The sequence below is a fragment of the Zalophus californianus genome, chromosome 12, assembly GCF_009762305.2.
Source record: "Zalophus californianus isolate mZalCal1 chromosome 12, mZalCal1.pri.v2, whole genome shotgun sequence".
NCBI lineage: Eukaryota > Metazoa > Chordata > Mammalia > Carnivora > Otariidae > Zalophus > Zalophus californianus.
Genome location: NC_045606.1, coordinates 16,177,292 through 16,189,999, shown reverse-complemented (window position 1 = coordinate 16,189,999; position 12,708 = coordinate 16,177,292). Strand labels below are relative to the sequence as shown.

General features: G+C 43.8%; 1 protein-coding gene across 14 annotated transcripts in view; it reads right to left on the bottom strand.

The window, feature by feature from the left end:
* Positions 1-12,708, bottom strand: part of NRCAM (neuronal cell adhesion molecule) — a 290,304-nt gene that overhangs the window by 20,498 nt on the left and 257,098 nt on the right. For 9 of the 14 annotated variants that reach the window (XM_027573702.2, XM_027573706.2, XM_027573708.2 and 6 more), the window contains 4 exons: positions 9,048-9,252; positions 6,459-6,581; positions 5,640-5,816; positions 4,527-4,562 (listed from right to left, as the gene is read on the bottom strand). In XM_027573702.2, coding sequence (XP_027429503.2) covers positions 4,527-4,562; positions 5,640-5,816; positions 6,459-6,581; positions 9,048-9,252 — 541 coding nt within the window. The remainder of the gene's footprint in view (positions 1-4,526; positions 4,563-5,639; positions 5,817-6,458; positions 6,582-9,047; positions 9,253-12,708) is intronic. The other 5 variants (XM_035723247.1, XM_027573711.2, XM_035723246.1 and 2 more) reach the window with 1 other exon arrangement.

Sequence of the window (12,708 nt, the reverse complement as noted above, 5' to 3'; positions counted from 1 at the left end):
AAACAGCAGAGAGCGAAACTGATTACAGAATTATGTTAGGGTCATTCTGTGGAGCTATTTGATTTTATCGTCTGAGATTTTAAAAGAGTAGATAATGATAGGAATATGATCAATCAACAGAGATAATAAATACAAACACATATGTACAACATCAGTGGTAAAGATCCCAGGCAAAATATTAATTTTCTTTAAGAAATTTTGGAATCATAGAACTGAGGAATTTAGTCTTGGTGTATTGATGGGAGAGGTCAAGGCAGAAGCACAGTGAAACACTTCCAACAGAAAAGCATTTAGCTTATTCTTAAAGACAGTCAGAGAAGATATCATACTTTCATCACAGAGAATCCCAAGGTTCCTCACTTTTACCCTCCACTCACCCACTTTCTGGACTGCCAGCCCAGGGACTGAGAGTGTCATTTCTATTTGGAGCTTTCTGCAAAGCCTGTCTCTTGTCTCTCTCCCTACCCTAAGTCCTTCTTTGTAGATCCCATCAGTGTAGCTACCTAGATTTTAGCTTCCTGAACTACATATGTGATCCTGTCACTCCGTGTTTGAAAGGTGGATGGCTCACCTTTGCCCACAGGTAAACACTCTTTCCTTAGCAAGACATTCGTGGTCCTTAAGGATCATTCACATCTGGCCTCATCTACCTCTTCAGTCACGTCTCTGGGTACAACTGAAAGGTCCTGTGGATTCTCAAAGCCCATGCCTTTGCTTATGCCTCCTACCAAGAATTTATGCACCCCAACCCCCGGACTCATCTGTCCAAATTCTATTTGTCTTTCCAGGCCCAGTTCAATATTACTATTTTCGTGAAATTTTTCTTGATCCTTTTGAGCAAATAAATGGTTCCTTCCTCTATGCTTAGATAAAATATTGTTCAAATTACTAGTTTAGCATCTATTTTTACTCTTCTTTAAAGAAAAGATTTATTTATATATTTGAGAGAGAGCGAGAGAGCATGAATGGGGGGAGGGGCAGATTGAGAGAACCTTCAAGCAGACTCCCCACTGAGTGCAAAGCTTGACCTGGGGCTCTATCCCACAATCCATGAGATCACTACTTCAGCAGAAACCAAGACTCAGTCGCTCAACCAACTGAGCCATCCAGGCGCCCCTGTTTATACTCTTTTTTTTTACTGTGTTGGTGTCAGCTGCCACATTTTTAGCACATCAAAGGCAAGGTCTGTCTTACCATCCGGGTACACAGTACCTTAAAAAAGCCTGGTGCATTTTATGCAGTAGATAGACTTCAGCTGTTGAACTGACTGAACTTTTTATATAGTCATTTTGTTGTTGTTCTTTGGGCCAGACTTTAAACTTGATTTTTGTTTACATATTCTTTAGCTTTTCCTTGTTTCTTGACCTCATTGGTAGTGGTGGGACCAACTCAGGTGTAATTATACAGTGAAGAGTCTGACCACAGAGAGGATTCGTCACCAGCTCCTTGGTGCCCAGCTCTGTTCCGTCCTGACTGGCTGACCACAGTCTGCTGCTAATTATGTCAAGAATCATGTTCAGTTTCTGACCTGTCAGTCTCTCCCTATTTCTGTACCCCAACTGGTCACCTCACAAGAGTGTTCTGATGAATGGTCCCAAGGATGAGAAAGTAAAGGCTATGGGTAAAGCCGTGTCAGCAACACTGGCCCAGAAGGCAAACTCGTTAGCTGTGATTTTTCAGATCACTTCTACAGATGCCTTCACAGGTTTATTTTCTAGAATCCCAGACCCTGAAACTATTTAAAAGGACACAGAAATTAAACAGATGCAGCTAAACAACCACTACTCTTACACAGACACTAAAGGCTTTATTCAAACAAGGACATGGATCCAAATAAGTGACTCCTAAAGATCTCAGGAGTGTGTCCATGCCCAACTGAGGCATGGGAAGGGAAGAGGTGGGTATGACGCAGTACAGCCAAACGGACTATCCTGGATTCTAAGTAGTGATTTAAATGCTCCTTTTTGCAATTACATATTTGTAAGTTTGGGTTTCATTAACATCTTTTAAAATCTGTAAGAAAATTTAAAAAAATGTAAACTCAGATGCATCTCTTTTCCCTTCGATAAGAGGTGGACTGAAGCCACCAGAGGCTGATGCATCCAGAGCTGAGGATATCACACCTGTTTTCTCTCAGCGAGCCATCTCTGATTCTTTTCATCCTCTTCTTTTCAAAAAATCTTTTATTTATGTATTTGACAGAGAGAGACACAGGGAAAGAGGGAACACAAACAGGGGGGTTGGGAGAGGGAGAAGGAGGCTTCCTGCCAAGCAGGGAGCCTGATGCGGGGCTTGATCCCAGGACCCTGGGATCATGCTCTGAGCCGAAGGCAGACAGTTAACTAACTGAGCCACCCAGGCGCCCCTCTTTCAAAGAAAAAGCGAAAAACCATAAAAATATGAAAATTTAGCAGGATCATAGAGAACTTTCCTTTTTCTCCTCTCTCAGAGAGTATCTAAATTGTATGGAGAAGAAAAGGACAGAGAACAGAATTCATTCTGAGATCAAAAAAAGAGATATTTTTAAGGAAAGAAAACCCAGGATAACAAATTATTTCTCGAGCTGTTAAAAGTCTTAAGGCATTTGCCTTCACTTTATGCAATGTTCAATGGCACTATTAAAAGAAGCAATGTAGAAAAAAAATAAGGTTGGGCTTAGGTTTTTAAAACACATTTAAACCCTATATTTCTTCTTATCTGAGATCCACCCGATTTCAACATCAGGGGTTTTGTGAACCTTCCGACAGTCCATTTTTGCTTGTCTCTATCATCGTAAGCAACTCACAATTCAATTTAGTAACATTAAATGGTAGAACCTAAACTATTTTAATAAGGATTTCTCTTAATTGGTTTTAATTAATTAACATCAGTGCATAATTCTTTTTTCCAGCGAATGCATGCTGTCTTCTAACACGGCAAGTCAGTGGGAAACTCAGGCTCACTCACAGACAGCCCTCTTACAGCACAATTAACACAGCTACTGACTCCAGGCAGAGCCCCAGGGACGCGTCCACCGCCATCGGGAAGGAGGCCAGGCTTTCTCTGGAATGCTTCAGTGAAAGGTTACCAGGGGAACATAGCAGGGAATTACTGTAACACAACCAAGGACTTTAACTGATATCTAATTAAGCGAGGCAAAGCGCATAAATGTAAGGGGGAGGCTTATATCTTTCTACCATACTGTGGAAATTTTGAATTTTCCCAGCTTCGTTCTTTCAAGACTCAAAGCACACAGATAACATTAAGATTAGTGAACGTGGCTATTGTATTCAGTCACTTCAAAATCTATTTGATCTACAGTTTATTATTATTATTTCTTAAAAGATTTTATTTGAGAGAGAGAGTGAGAGAGAGAGAGAGAGCCCAAGAGGGGGTAGGGTTAGAGGGAGAAGCAGGCTCCCTGCTGAGCAGGGAGGCCGATGTGGGACTCGATCCTGGGACTCCGGGATCATGACCTGAACCGAAGGCCGTCGCTTAACCAACTGAGCCACCCAGGTGCCCTACAGTTTATTATTTACCAAGGCTATGAATATAAGCAGATTTCTAAAAAAAAAAAAAAGATCTGAATCAGGTGTACTCGCACAAGATCTGAGTAATTTCGGGCAAGGCACTTCTTTCTCTTGGTCTTCTTCTTCATTCCTATTTGTACTCAAGTCTGTCAAAGTCCAAGACCACCCCTGGCCAGGGGGACGCCCCAGGAAAACAGTGCCCTGTGGCTGGGACTCCCAGCTCTTGAAAAAGCTAACAGATCAACAAGGGCCAAGGGGATGGAGGAGGATCTTCGGGACTGCCTCAGGCGGGAGGGCCTATCCCAGGGGATTTAAGCACTGCTCTCCCAACACACCTTTCTCACCCAGAGAGCTGAGAGAGACAAAGGAGAACAGAAGTACTCCACTATGCCCCAGGGGGAAGAGATGTGTGCGGCGTGGTGAAGACAGGATGGATTCACACAACTGGGCAGAGCATGCAGGCTGACAGGAAGACTTGCTCAGAGGGATCCTGGTGGGGAGACCGTGGGTTCAGGGCCAGTTAGAGGGCATCACTAAGCCGGAACTCTGAATGGACAGTGTGGTGTCGTGTCAGCAAAGAGGACACTGTGTCTACAAGGAGTAGGGCTAAATCAGATGAGAATGGAGAGCTCGGCTGATCGAGTTCTTACAGGCTGTTTGCAGAACAGGAGGAATATTTCTGAACCCTGAGCATGTGGTGTGGCCACAGAGAGGATGTGTGACAGTTTGGGTCCTGTCTGATCCAGCCCCAATCCCGTCATTAAAAGTGAAGATGAGGGTTTGTTCCAGGGATGGGTCTTGTGAAGAAGGGTTAGTAGAATTCAGTGTGTGGCTTTCTACTTGTGGAAAAGACTAGACATGAATTTTCAAGCCAAGATCTTCCAAGATCTTCTCTTCCATTTGGTCTTTCAAAGCTCATTTTATATCTTTTTTTTTTTTTAACCCATGCTGCACTTCGCCATGTTTAACATTGCAAATTTCACACATGTATAAAGTCATGCAGATGAATGATTTTACCTTTGCCTGCACCTACATCAGGTGGAGGAATACCAGCTTTAATGAAGGGAAACAGAAATAGGACACTATATAGTTAGATGTAACACACCCATGAGCATGTAAAGCGATATAAAAACACTTATTAAAATGCCAAAGCATGCAAGAAGAATGAAGTGTCCCACATCAGGTACAGGGGACAGAGATATGTTGGTGTTACCCAGGTGTTACCTGGGTGTTACCAGGTGTTACCAAGCTTACCCAGCAATCAAATACACACATTCCTTAAGGTGCATTATCATATTTCCCTCTTATGGAACAAGGCTTAGGGTATTTCAAACCAATTTTTGGGTAGAAATGTCAATTCCTCATGCTAGGGAAGATAATCGAATAAATAACCTTCAAGAAATTCTACAATTTAGTGACATGCAAAATCAGAAAATCTTTTGTAAAATTTTTGGACATTTTCATCAAATCAAAATTTTTTCAAAATAATTTTTTTTAAAGTCGGGAAGGAAGTATTAATTCCTTTTCTTGATACTCTAATGGGACTATTTTGCTTTCTCTGTACCAGACGGCATACCAAAATACAAAGTCCCGTGCTCAAACACAAAACAAATGCACTATTTCATTAGTGTTTCATATTCCTTGCTAGAAATCCTCAACCAGTACGTGGCCTAGCAAACTATCTTCTGGTGTCTCAAGACCAGGATTAGAATTACATCTATGTATTTGCACAAGGATATGTGTGGCGGTGTACGCATACATGTGTGTATCACATGCACGTGTATGTACGTGTGTATGTACACACATGTTAAGTTGTAGACAGGAAAACACATTGCCTTGAACTCTGCCTTCCTGGGTGGCAAAATACTGTAACTTCCCACTCTCAACTCAACATTTTAATGCCAGTTTAAAAATTTCACACAGACTCGGAAAACAAATATCCAATAGTTATCCTAACATGAATTAAATAATTGACTCTATAGATGTCAGGATGGGAAATTACAAACAAGCGTTCGCATTAGGTGGGTAAGATGGATCCTCCACAAGGAAAGAGAAGGCATGCGCTCAGGTCAAAGACCCTGGTCTCGCGACACCTAAGAGTTCCGTCAATTTTATACATATGCATCTTACCTTCATCCACAGTTGTCACCGCCTCCTCTGTTATTTGACTTCCGGATCCTGCTGCTGTTTGTGCATAGAAATAAAACTTGTACCGAGTGCTGAAATTTAAATTTTTTAAAGTCCAGCGTGTCTTGTTGGCAGGAATTTTCAGATCCACCAGGGGGCCTAATTCGTGGGTGCTGTTAACTGGCAATAAGAGACAACAGAGAAGTGCATTCCCCATTAATTGCTGTAGGAATACTATTACAAATAAATGTGTCAAGCAAAAATGTCAAACTTGGATTACATTCCCTGTGTAATGTAATCCATTCACTCCTTGCCTGACATAACTGTCGTTAGCCGTTTACAGCTTCTACATGATCGCAAAACAGGGGGAGATATAGTCCCCACCCGCTTATAAGTGAGGCGAATTTTATGGGTGGATTCCAATAGCATTTCTTTTCTCTGTGTTTTTGCAGGTGGTGTCATGTACTGATAACCCCAAACCTCATCCTCAGAGGTCTTGTGCCAAAGGAACCCCTCTTTTTCTCTTTTTTCTTTTTTTTTACCATTTTCTAGTTACAGATAACTAATGCCTACCTAACCTAACAACAGCATCCACCCCATGGTCAAAGGTCTGTAGGATTCTACAGACTGCTTGATTTTCAATTTTCAACAGCATATATGTCTTTAGAAAGTCTGATGTGAAGTTCCTTCTAGAACACCACCTGAAGGTATATGCATATATTCTACAGCACTAAAGAAATAACCAGTTTGTATTTTAAGGAAACAGCTAAGTTTTTTCCTTTTGAAATCATATTCCCCCCTTTCCTTCTCCCAGTAACTTACTTGGCTGATATTTTAAGGTGTATTCAGTCAAAATGCCATTCGGGCGGCTCGGTGGGTCCCATTCCAGAGTGAGGGAGTCTAGTGTTGGGTTAACAATCTTCAAAGAGGATGGAGCACTGGGGACTTGGAGTGAGAACACAGAGTCAACAAAAGGGTTTTTGGATGTTTCAGAATGTATTCAGGTGATGTGCTACACCATGTTCACACCATTCACCAAGGTTTTCTGTAACCCACTCTTGCTCCCGATTCAGCCAAAAATACACTACCAGAAACCTGTGATGAGAAACCATCCAGCTAATCTCGTCCTCTTTTTTCTCGTCATTTCCATTTAGACTCATTAAAGCCATCCTCCAAAATACATAAAGACTTTGCCTTTAGATGAATCCAAACCAATATTTTTAAAAGAGACGGTACTTGTTTTGTGAATGGTGTTTTAATAAAAGCAAACTGGTGAAACTATTCTAACCAGACCTTTGGGTAGATGCAGCTGTGTTCTGGGCTATTAAGAACTGTTTTCTCCAACAAATCAGGTGTCTCCAAGCAGCCAGAACACCCTGCCTGCTGGGCTCTGGGCATGAGCCAGCCTGCCCAGGTGCAGAGTGGTTCTTTTCTGGAGAGCTGACAGACGCCCAGAATCTCGTGGTGATGAACAAAAGCTGTGGTGCTGGCAGACCCCCCCCCCCAACCGCCCCCCGCCCCACCAAACTCTGGGGACGACCCACAGGGTGTCAGGTCCACTATGGCTGAGGCTGGCCATATGTCACCAGAGGACAAATGCCTGGTCTTCTTTTATTCATTTCCTCATGAGGATGATGGATGGAGGCAGCTCTTCCTCATGGTCGCTAGCTTTTCTACACACCCACCATATTTCCTAGGCCCATTAATGGCACCCCTGTCTCTCCCGTCACTCTAGCCAGAAACCAAGGAGTCAACCCGAATTTCTCCCTCTGCCTCATTTCCTCCATCTCCTGGGACACTACACCCTGTCAATTTCACCTCATACATCTCAACCACATCCATTCCCTACTCTCCTCTCTACCACTGCCCCACCTGAGGCCCTCAGTGGCCTGTGCCTGAGTCCTGGCACATGGTTCTCAGCTTCCCTAAGCCACTCCTCTCAGAATCTGACAAGAGCCAAAAACTCTCCCCAGAGAAGTAAACACATATTGCATATAAAGTTAGGGGGTTCATGGGGCACCTGGGCGGCTCAGTCGTTAAGCGTCTGCCTTCGGCTCAGGTCATGATCCCAGGGTCCTGGGATCGAGCCCCACATCGGGCTCCCTGCTCCGCGGGAAGCCTGCTTCTCCCTCTTCCACTCCCCCTGCTGTGTTCCCTCTCTCCCTGTGTCTCTCTCTGTCAAAAAATAAATAAAATCTTTAAAAAATAAAAAAAATAAAGTTAGGGGGTTCATGGATCTCCCTAAACCCATTTACTGACCCCCTAGGAGACTACAGTCTTCAGGTTAAGAGCCTCTGGCTTCCAGGTTAATACCCATAGCATGTAAGACCATCCATGGTATGGGTCCTCCCTTGCTCACCTTCCTCTCTTTCCTCACCATTCCTGGCTACATGACTTATAGTTCTTGAAGGAGAAGGAGCCATATTGTTTCATACCATCATGTGTGTGGACATACTACTTCCTCTCTTCTTTACCCTTTAATTCGCTGGTCATCTCTACTATGACACCTTCCCTGAACCATCTCAAGGAGCAGTGAGGTTTCACTAGTGAAAGCCTCAAGAGGAAGAAGCCTTCAACCTCTGAAGGAGCAACAGACTGAGGACAAGCAATTGCCATAGGATGGGAGTGGGACACAGGATGACCCTCGGAGGATGTTGGGCAGGTGCCAACATCGTGAGCCCTTCAAAGGAGCCAGGACCCAGTTTGTCTGTGAACTACTTGTATCAAAAAGACCTAAGGAATCCACAGAAGTTATCTGGCTCATTTTTAATACGGGCTTGAAGCAAAATTCAAATGGATGAATCATTATCTTTCTTACTCTACTGTCCCTCTCTCCCTCATCTGCTAGGCTCTGTGTCCCTGTGTCCAAATGCCTTGTGCTCCACCCCTGCATCCATGGATATTTGATCCTCCTTCCCCCTCCCCTTGCAATGGCCCCTTCTTGCAGTGCTTTTCCTTGTCTTCCCAACCCATTTTGTCAAGACTTCCAACCTTCTACCTCATCTCAACTTCAGCAGAAACGATGAAGGTGCACCAGGAAAGAAGTCAACTACAAATGACAGGATTATTTTTCTTCCCAGGTGCTTTTCTTAGGTTATCACATCAGTGCTCATGCTTTTCAGATGAAGGAACCGAGGGTTAGAGAAGTTACAGAACTCCCTGCAGATCAGAAAGTTAATGACCCAAATAAATATCAAATTAGCAAGGTTTCTGACAGTGTGACTAAGTGGGGAGGAAAACTTAAGTCAGGAGAGGACGGCTTGGGGCAGCATTTTGCACTGTGAAGCCTCCCACATACCCTCGGGCCACATACAAGCTGACAGACGCCAGCTTTGTGGGGCCCCTTCTATAATGCAAAGCCTCTCAAGATGTGCCATATGTTCTAGGATCTCAGTCATGTCCGCCCCCTACCTCCTTCTGGAGTATTAAAGACTCTGTCGGGGCTGGCCGGGCCCTCCCCTTTCCCGTTGACCACGCGGACGTTCAGTGTGTAGTGGCTGAAGGGCTCCAGCCCAGGCAGCATGCCGTGAGTCTTGCTGCCCTGGAAAGTGAGGATCTTCTTCTCAAGGTGACGTCTGTTTCTCTTAGACGAACTCTGTGCCTTCCAGTAGTAAATCTGAAAGAGCACGGGCAAAAGTCAGGGACAGGTAAGGGAGCAAATAAGATTCCTCCTGCTCACGAGATTCAAGTCTTATGGCTGTATCCTAGATAATGTCCTTGGTGCATTTTAGAAGAAGATTCCTGGCAAAACTGAGAGATATTGATTATGAGGCAAGACAGTAGAAACCTAAACATAATGAGGGAAATGGAATTGAGAATATGTGATGCAGCTGGGCTTTAGACTACTGGGTTGGAGGAGCGTGAGTGAAATAAATGGAACAGCATGACACCCACACAGATCTCTCTAGAACATAAGGGAATGGAAGATGATGGCACGATTGAAGCGTCTTACTTATATAAAATATTCTAAAAACAAAAATTACTGGCCAGTATTTACATACTTCTCCAGAGCTAATACAATGTCACGCACGATATATCATTTAGTTTAATCTTAAAAGCCACGGTGAAGCTTTTATTATTATTATTCCTTTAGCACAGATGAACCCCGGACCTCTGAGTGGCTTGCCCCCAGCCACTGGGCAATCAAAAGCCACAGTGGATCCTCCACGCCAAGTCTAGGGCTTTCTCACTAAGCCAAACTGCATCACTTCGTTAAAAATACTTTTTTTTTTTTTGTATTAAATGGCAGGCACAGGTTTTGGAAAGATGGGTAAGCGAAGGGTTGATTACCTTTGGCTAAAAACCCAGAATTGCTATTTAATAAGTTCTCTTAAATTCTCCTTAGAAGTTTAAAGAGAAGTCAACATATATCCAGAATCTGGCATTGTTAGAGAAAAAAAATCCCCGCACAGAATATGATGCAGTACCAAAAGTGATCTCTAGGGGGTCAGTGTAAAGGAACCAGAGCCATGACTTTCTTTGTGGGTGCAAAACCAGTTCCTGGCACATCCATCACAAATCTCTATGCATCAGTCTTTCCGTGCTTCCCAAGAACAAAGATAAATGATGGTCATAAGAATGACCCTGGGAGGCGGAGCAAGATGGCAGAGGAGTAGGAGACCTAGATTTCGTCTGGTCTCAGGAATTCAGCTGAATAGGGATCAAACCATTCTGAACACCTACGAACTCAACAGGAGATGGAAGAAGAGAGTAGCAACAACTCTCTGAACAGAGAAGCGACCACTTACTGGAAGGTAGGACGTGCGGAGAAGTGAATCCGGGGCGATATTCGGGAGGACAGACGGCGGGGGAGGGGGCCTCCGCCGGCCGCTTCTGGCAAGTGATAGAGCCGCGGAGCACAAAATCAGAACTTTTAGAAGTCGGCTCCGCTGAGGGACGTTGCTCCAGTGGCTAAGCGGGGGTGGAACCCTCGCGGGACAGTATGGTCTCAGGACCCTTGGGGTCACAGAAAGACCGGGGGTGCCTGAGTGCGGCAGAGCTCCCAGGTATCGGAGCGGGGAAGCCGGCTGCAGAGACGGAGCCGAGGCGCGGGCTCTCAGCTCGGGGTGGCCGTAAACTGTGATCCGCAGCCCAGTCGGGCCACTGCTCCTCCAGCAGGGACCCAACAAGTGGCAGATCCGGGGAGACTCCCCTTCCTTCCCGGGGAGGAGCGGCACGGGAGCGCACCGCAGGCATCTGCTGCGTTTGGAGACTCCACACGGGGTTGGGTGCCAGAGATAGCAACGCTCGGTCACAGGCCGGGTGAGCATGGAGTGTGGCCGGAGACCGGGGAGACGGGAGTGACTGCTTTTCTCTGGGGGCACACTAAGGAGCGGGGCCCCGAGTTCTCGGCTCCTCCGGGTGGAGATTGGGAGGCCACCATTTCTGCCCTGGTCCTCCAAAGCTGTACCGAGAGCTTGCAGGGAACAAAAGCTCCTGAGAGCAAACCCCAGCAGCTTCCTTAGCCCGGACCGACAAGGGCGGGGCAATTCAGCCTCCGGCAAAGACATTTGGAAACCACAGCAACAGGTCCCTCCCCCAGAAGATCAGCACGAACAGCCAGCAAGCCAAGACCAAGTTTACCGATCAAGGAGAATGGGAGAACTCCAGCGCTAGGGGAATACTGCACATAGAATTCATGGCTTTTTTTTTTACCATGATTCATTAGTTCATCAAAGTTAATTTTTGTTAACTGTTTTTTTTTTATTTTTCTTTTTTCCTTTTTCAACCAACATCTTATCAATCCCTTTAAAAAAAAATTTTTTTTTTATTTTTCATTTTTAGAGTCATATTTTATCCCTTCATAGTAGTTACCCTTATTTTTGGCATGTATATATAAGTTGTTCTCTCTTTAAAATTTTGAGATACAGTTTCTTCTAACAGATCAAAATATACCCTAAATCACTAGTGTATGGCTTTGTTCTAGTCTCCTGCCTGATCACATTCTCTCCCTTTTTCCTTTTTTTTTTCCTTAAATCTTCTTTCTTTTTTCAAACAACTTATCTTATCAAGTCCTTTTATAAAATCTTTTATAATTTTCATCTTTACAGTCATCTTCCATCCCTTCATTGTATCAACCCTTATTTTGTACATATATGTCTTTCTTCCTTTAAAATTTTAGGAGGCACTTTTTTCTAACAGACCAAAATACGCCCAAAATCTAGTGTGTTGCACTAATCTATGCACTAGCCTGATCATATTTGATCATATTCTGCTTTTTTTGTATTGTTCTGTTCTTGTTATCTTTTTTTTCTTTTTTTTTCCTCTTTCTTTTTTCTTTCTTTCCCTTTCTTTTCCCCTGGTTTCAGGTCTTTTCTGATTTGTATACAGTATATTTGCTGGGGACGTTGTAAACCTATTAGCATTTTGTTCTCTCATTCATCTATTCTGCTCTGGACAAAATGACAAGACGAAAAAAATCACCTCAGCAAAAAGAACAAGAGGTAGTACCGTCAGCCAGGGACCTACTCAATACGGATATTAGTAAGATGTCGGACCTAGAGTTCAGAATCATGACTTTAAAGATACTAGCTGGGCTTGAAAAAAGCGTGGAAGTTATTAGAGAAACGCTTTCTGGAGAAATAAAAGAACTAAAATCTAACCAAGTCGAAATCAAAAAGGCTATTGATGAGGTGCAATCAAAAATGGGGGCACTAAATGCTAGGATAAATGAGGCAGAAGAGAGAATCAGTGATATAGAAGACCAAATGATGGAAAATAAAGAGGCTGAGAAAAAGAGAAACAACTACAGGATCACGAGGGCAGAATTCGAGAGATAAGTGATACGATAAGATGAAACAACATTAGAATAATAATTGGGATCCCAGAAGAAGAAGAGAGAGAGAGAGGGGGGCAGAAGGTATATTGGAGCAAATAATAGCAGAGAACTTCCCTAATGTGAGGAAGGAAACAGGCATCAAAATCCAGGAGGCACAGAGAACCCCTCTCAAAATCAATAATAATAGGTCAACACCCCGACATCTAATAGTAAAACTTACGAGTCTCAGAGACAAAGAGAAAAGCCTGAAAGCAGCTCGGGAGAAGAGATATGTAACCTACAATGGTAGAAACA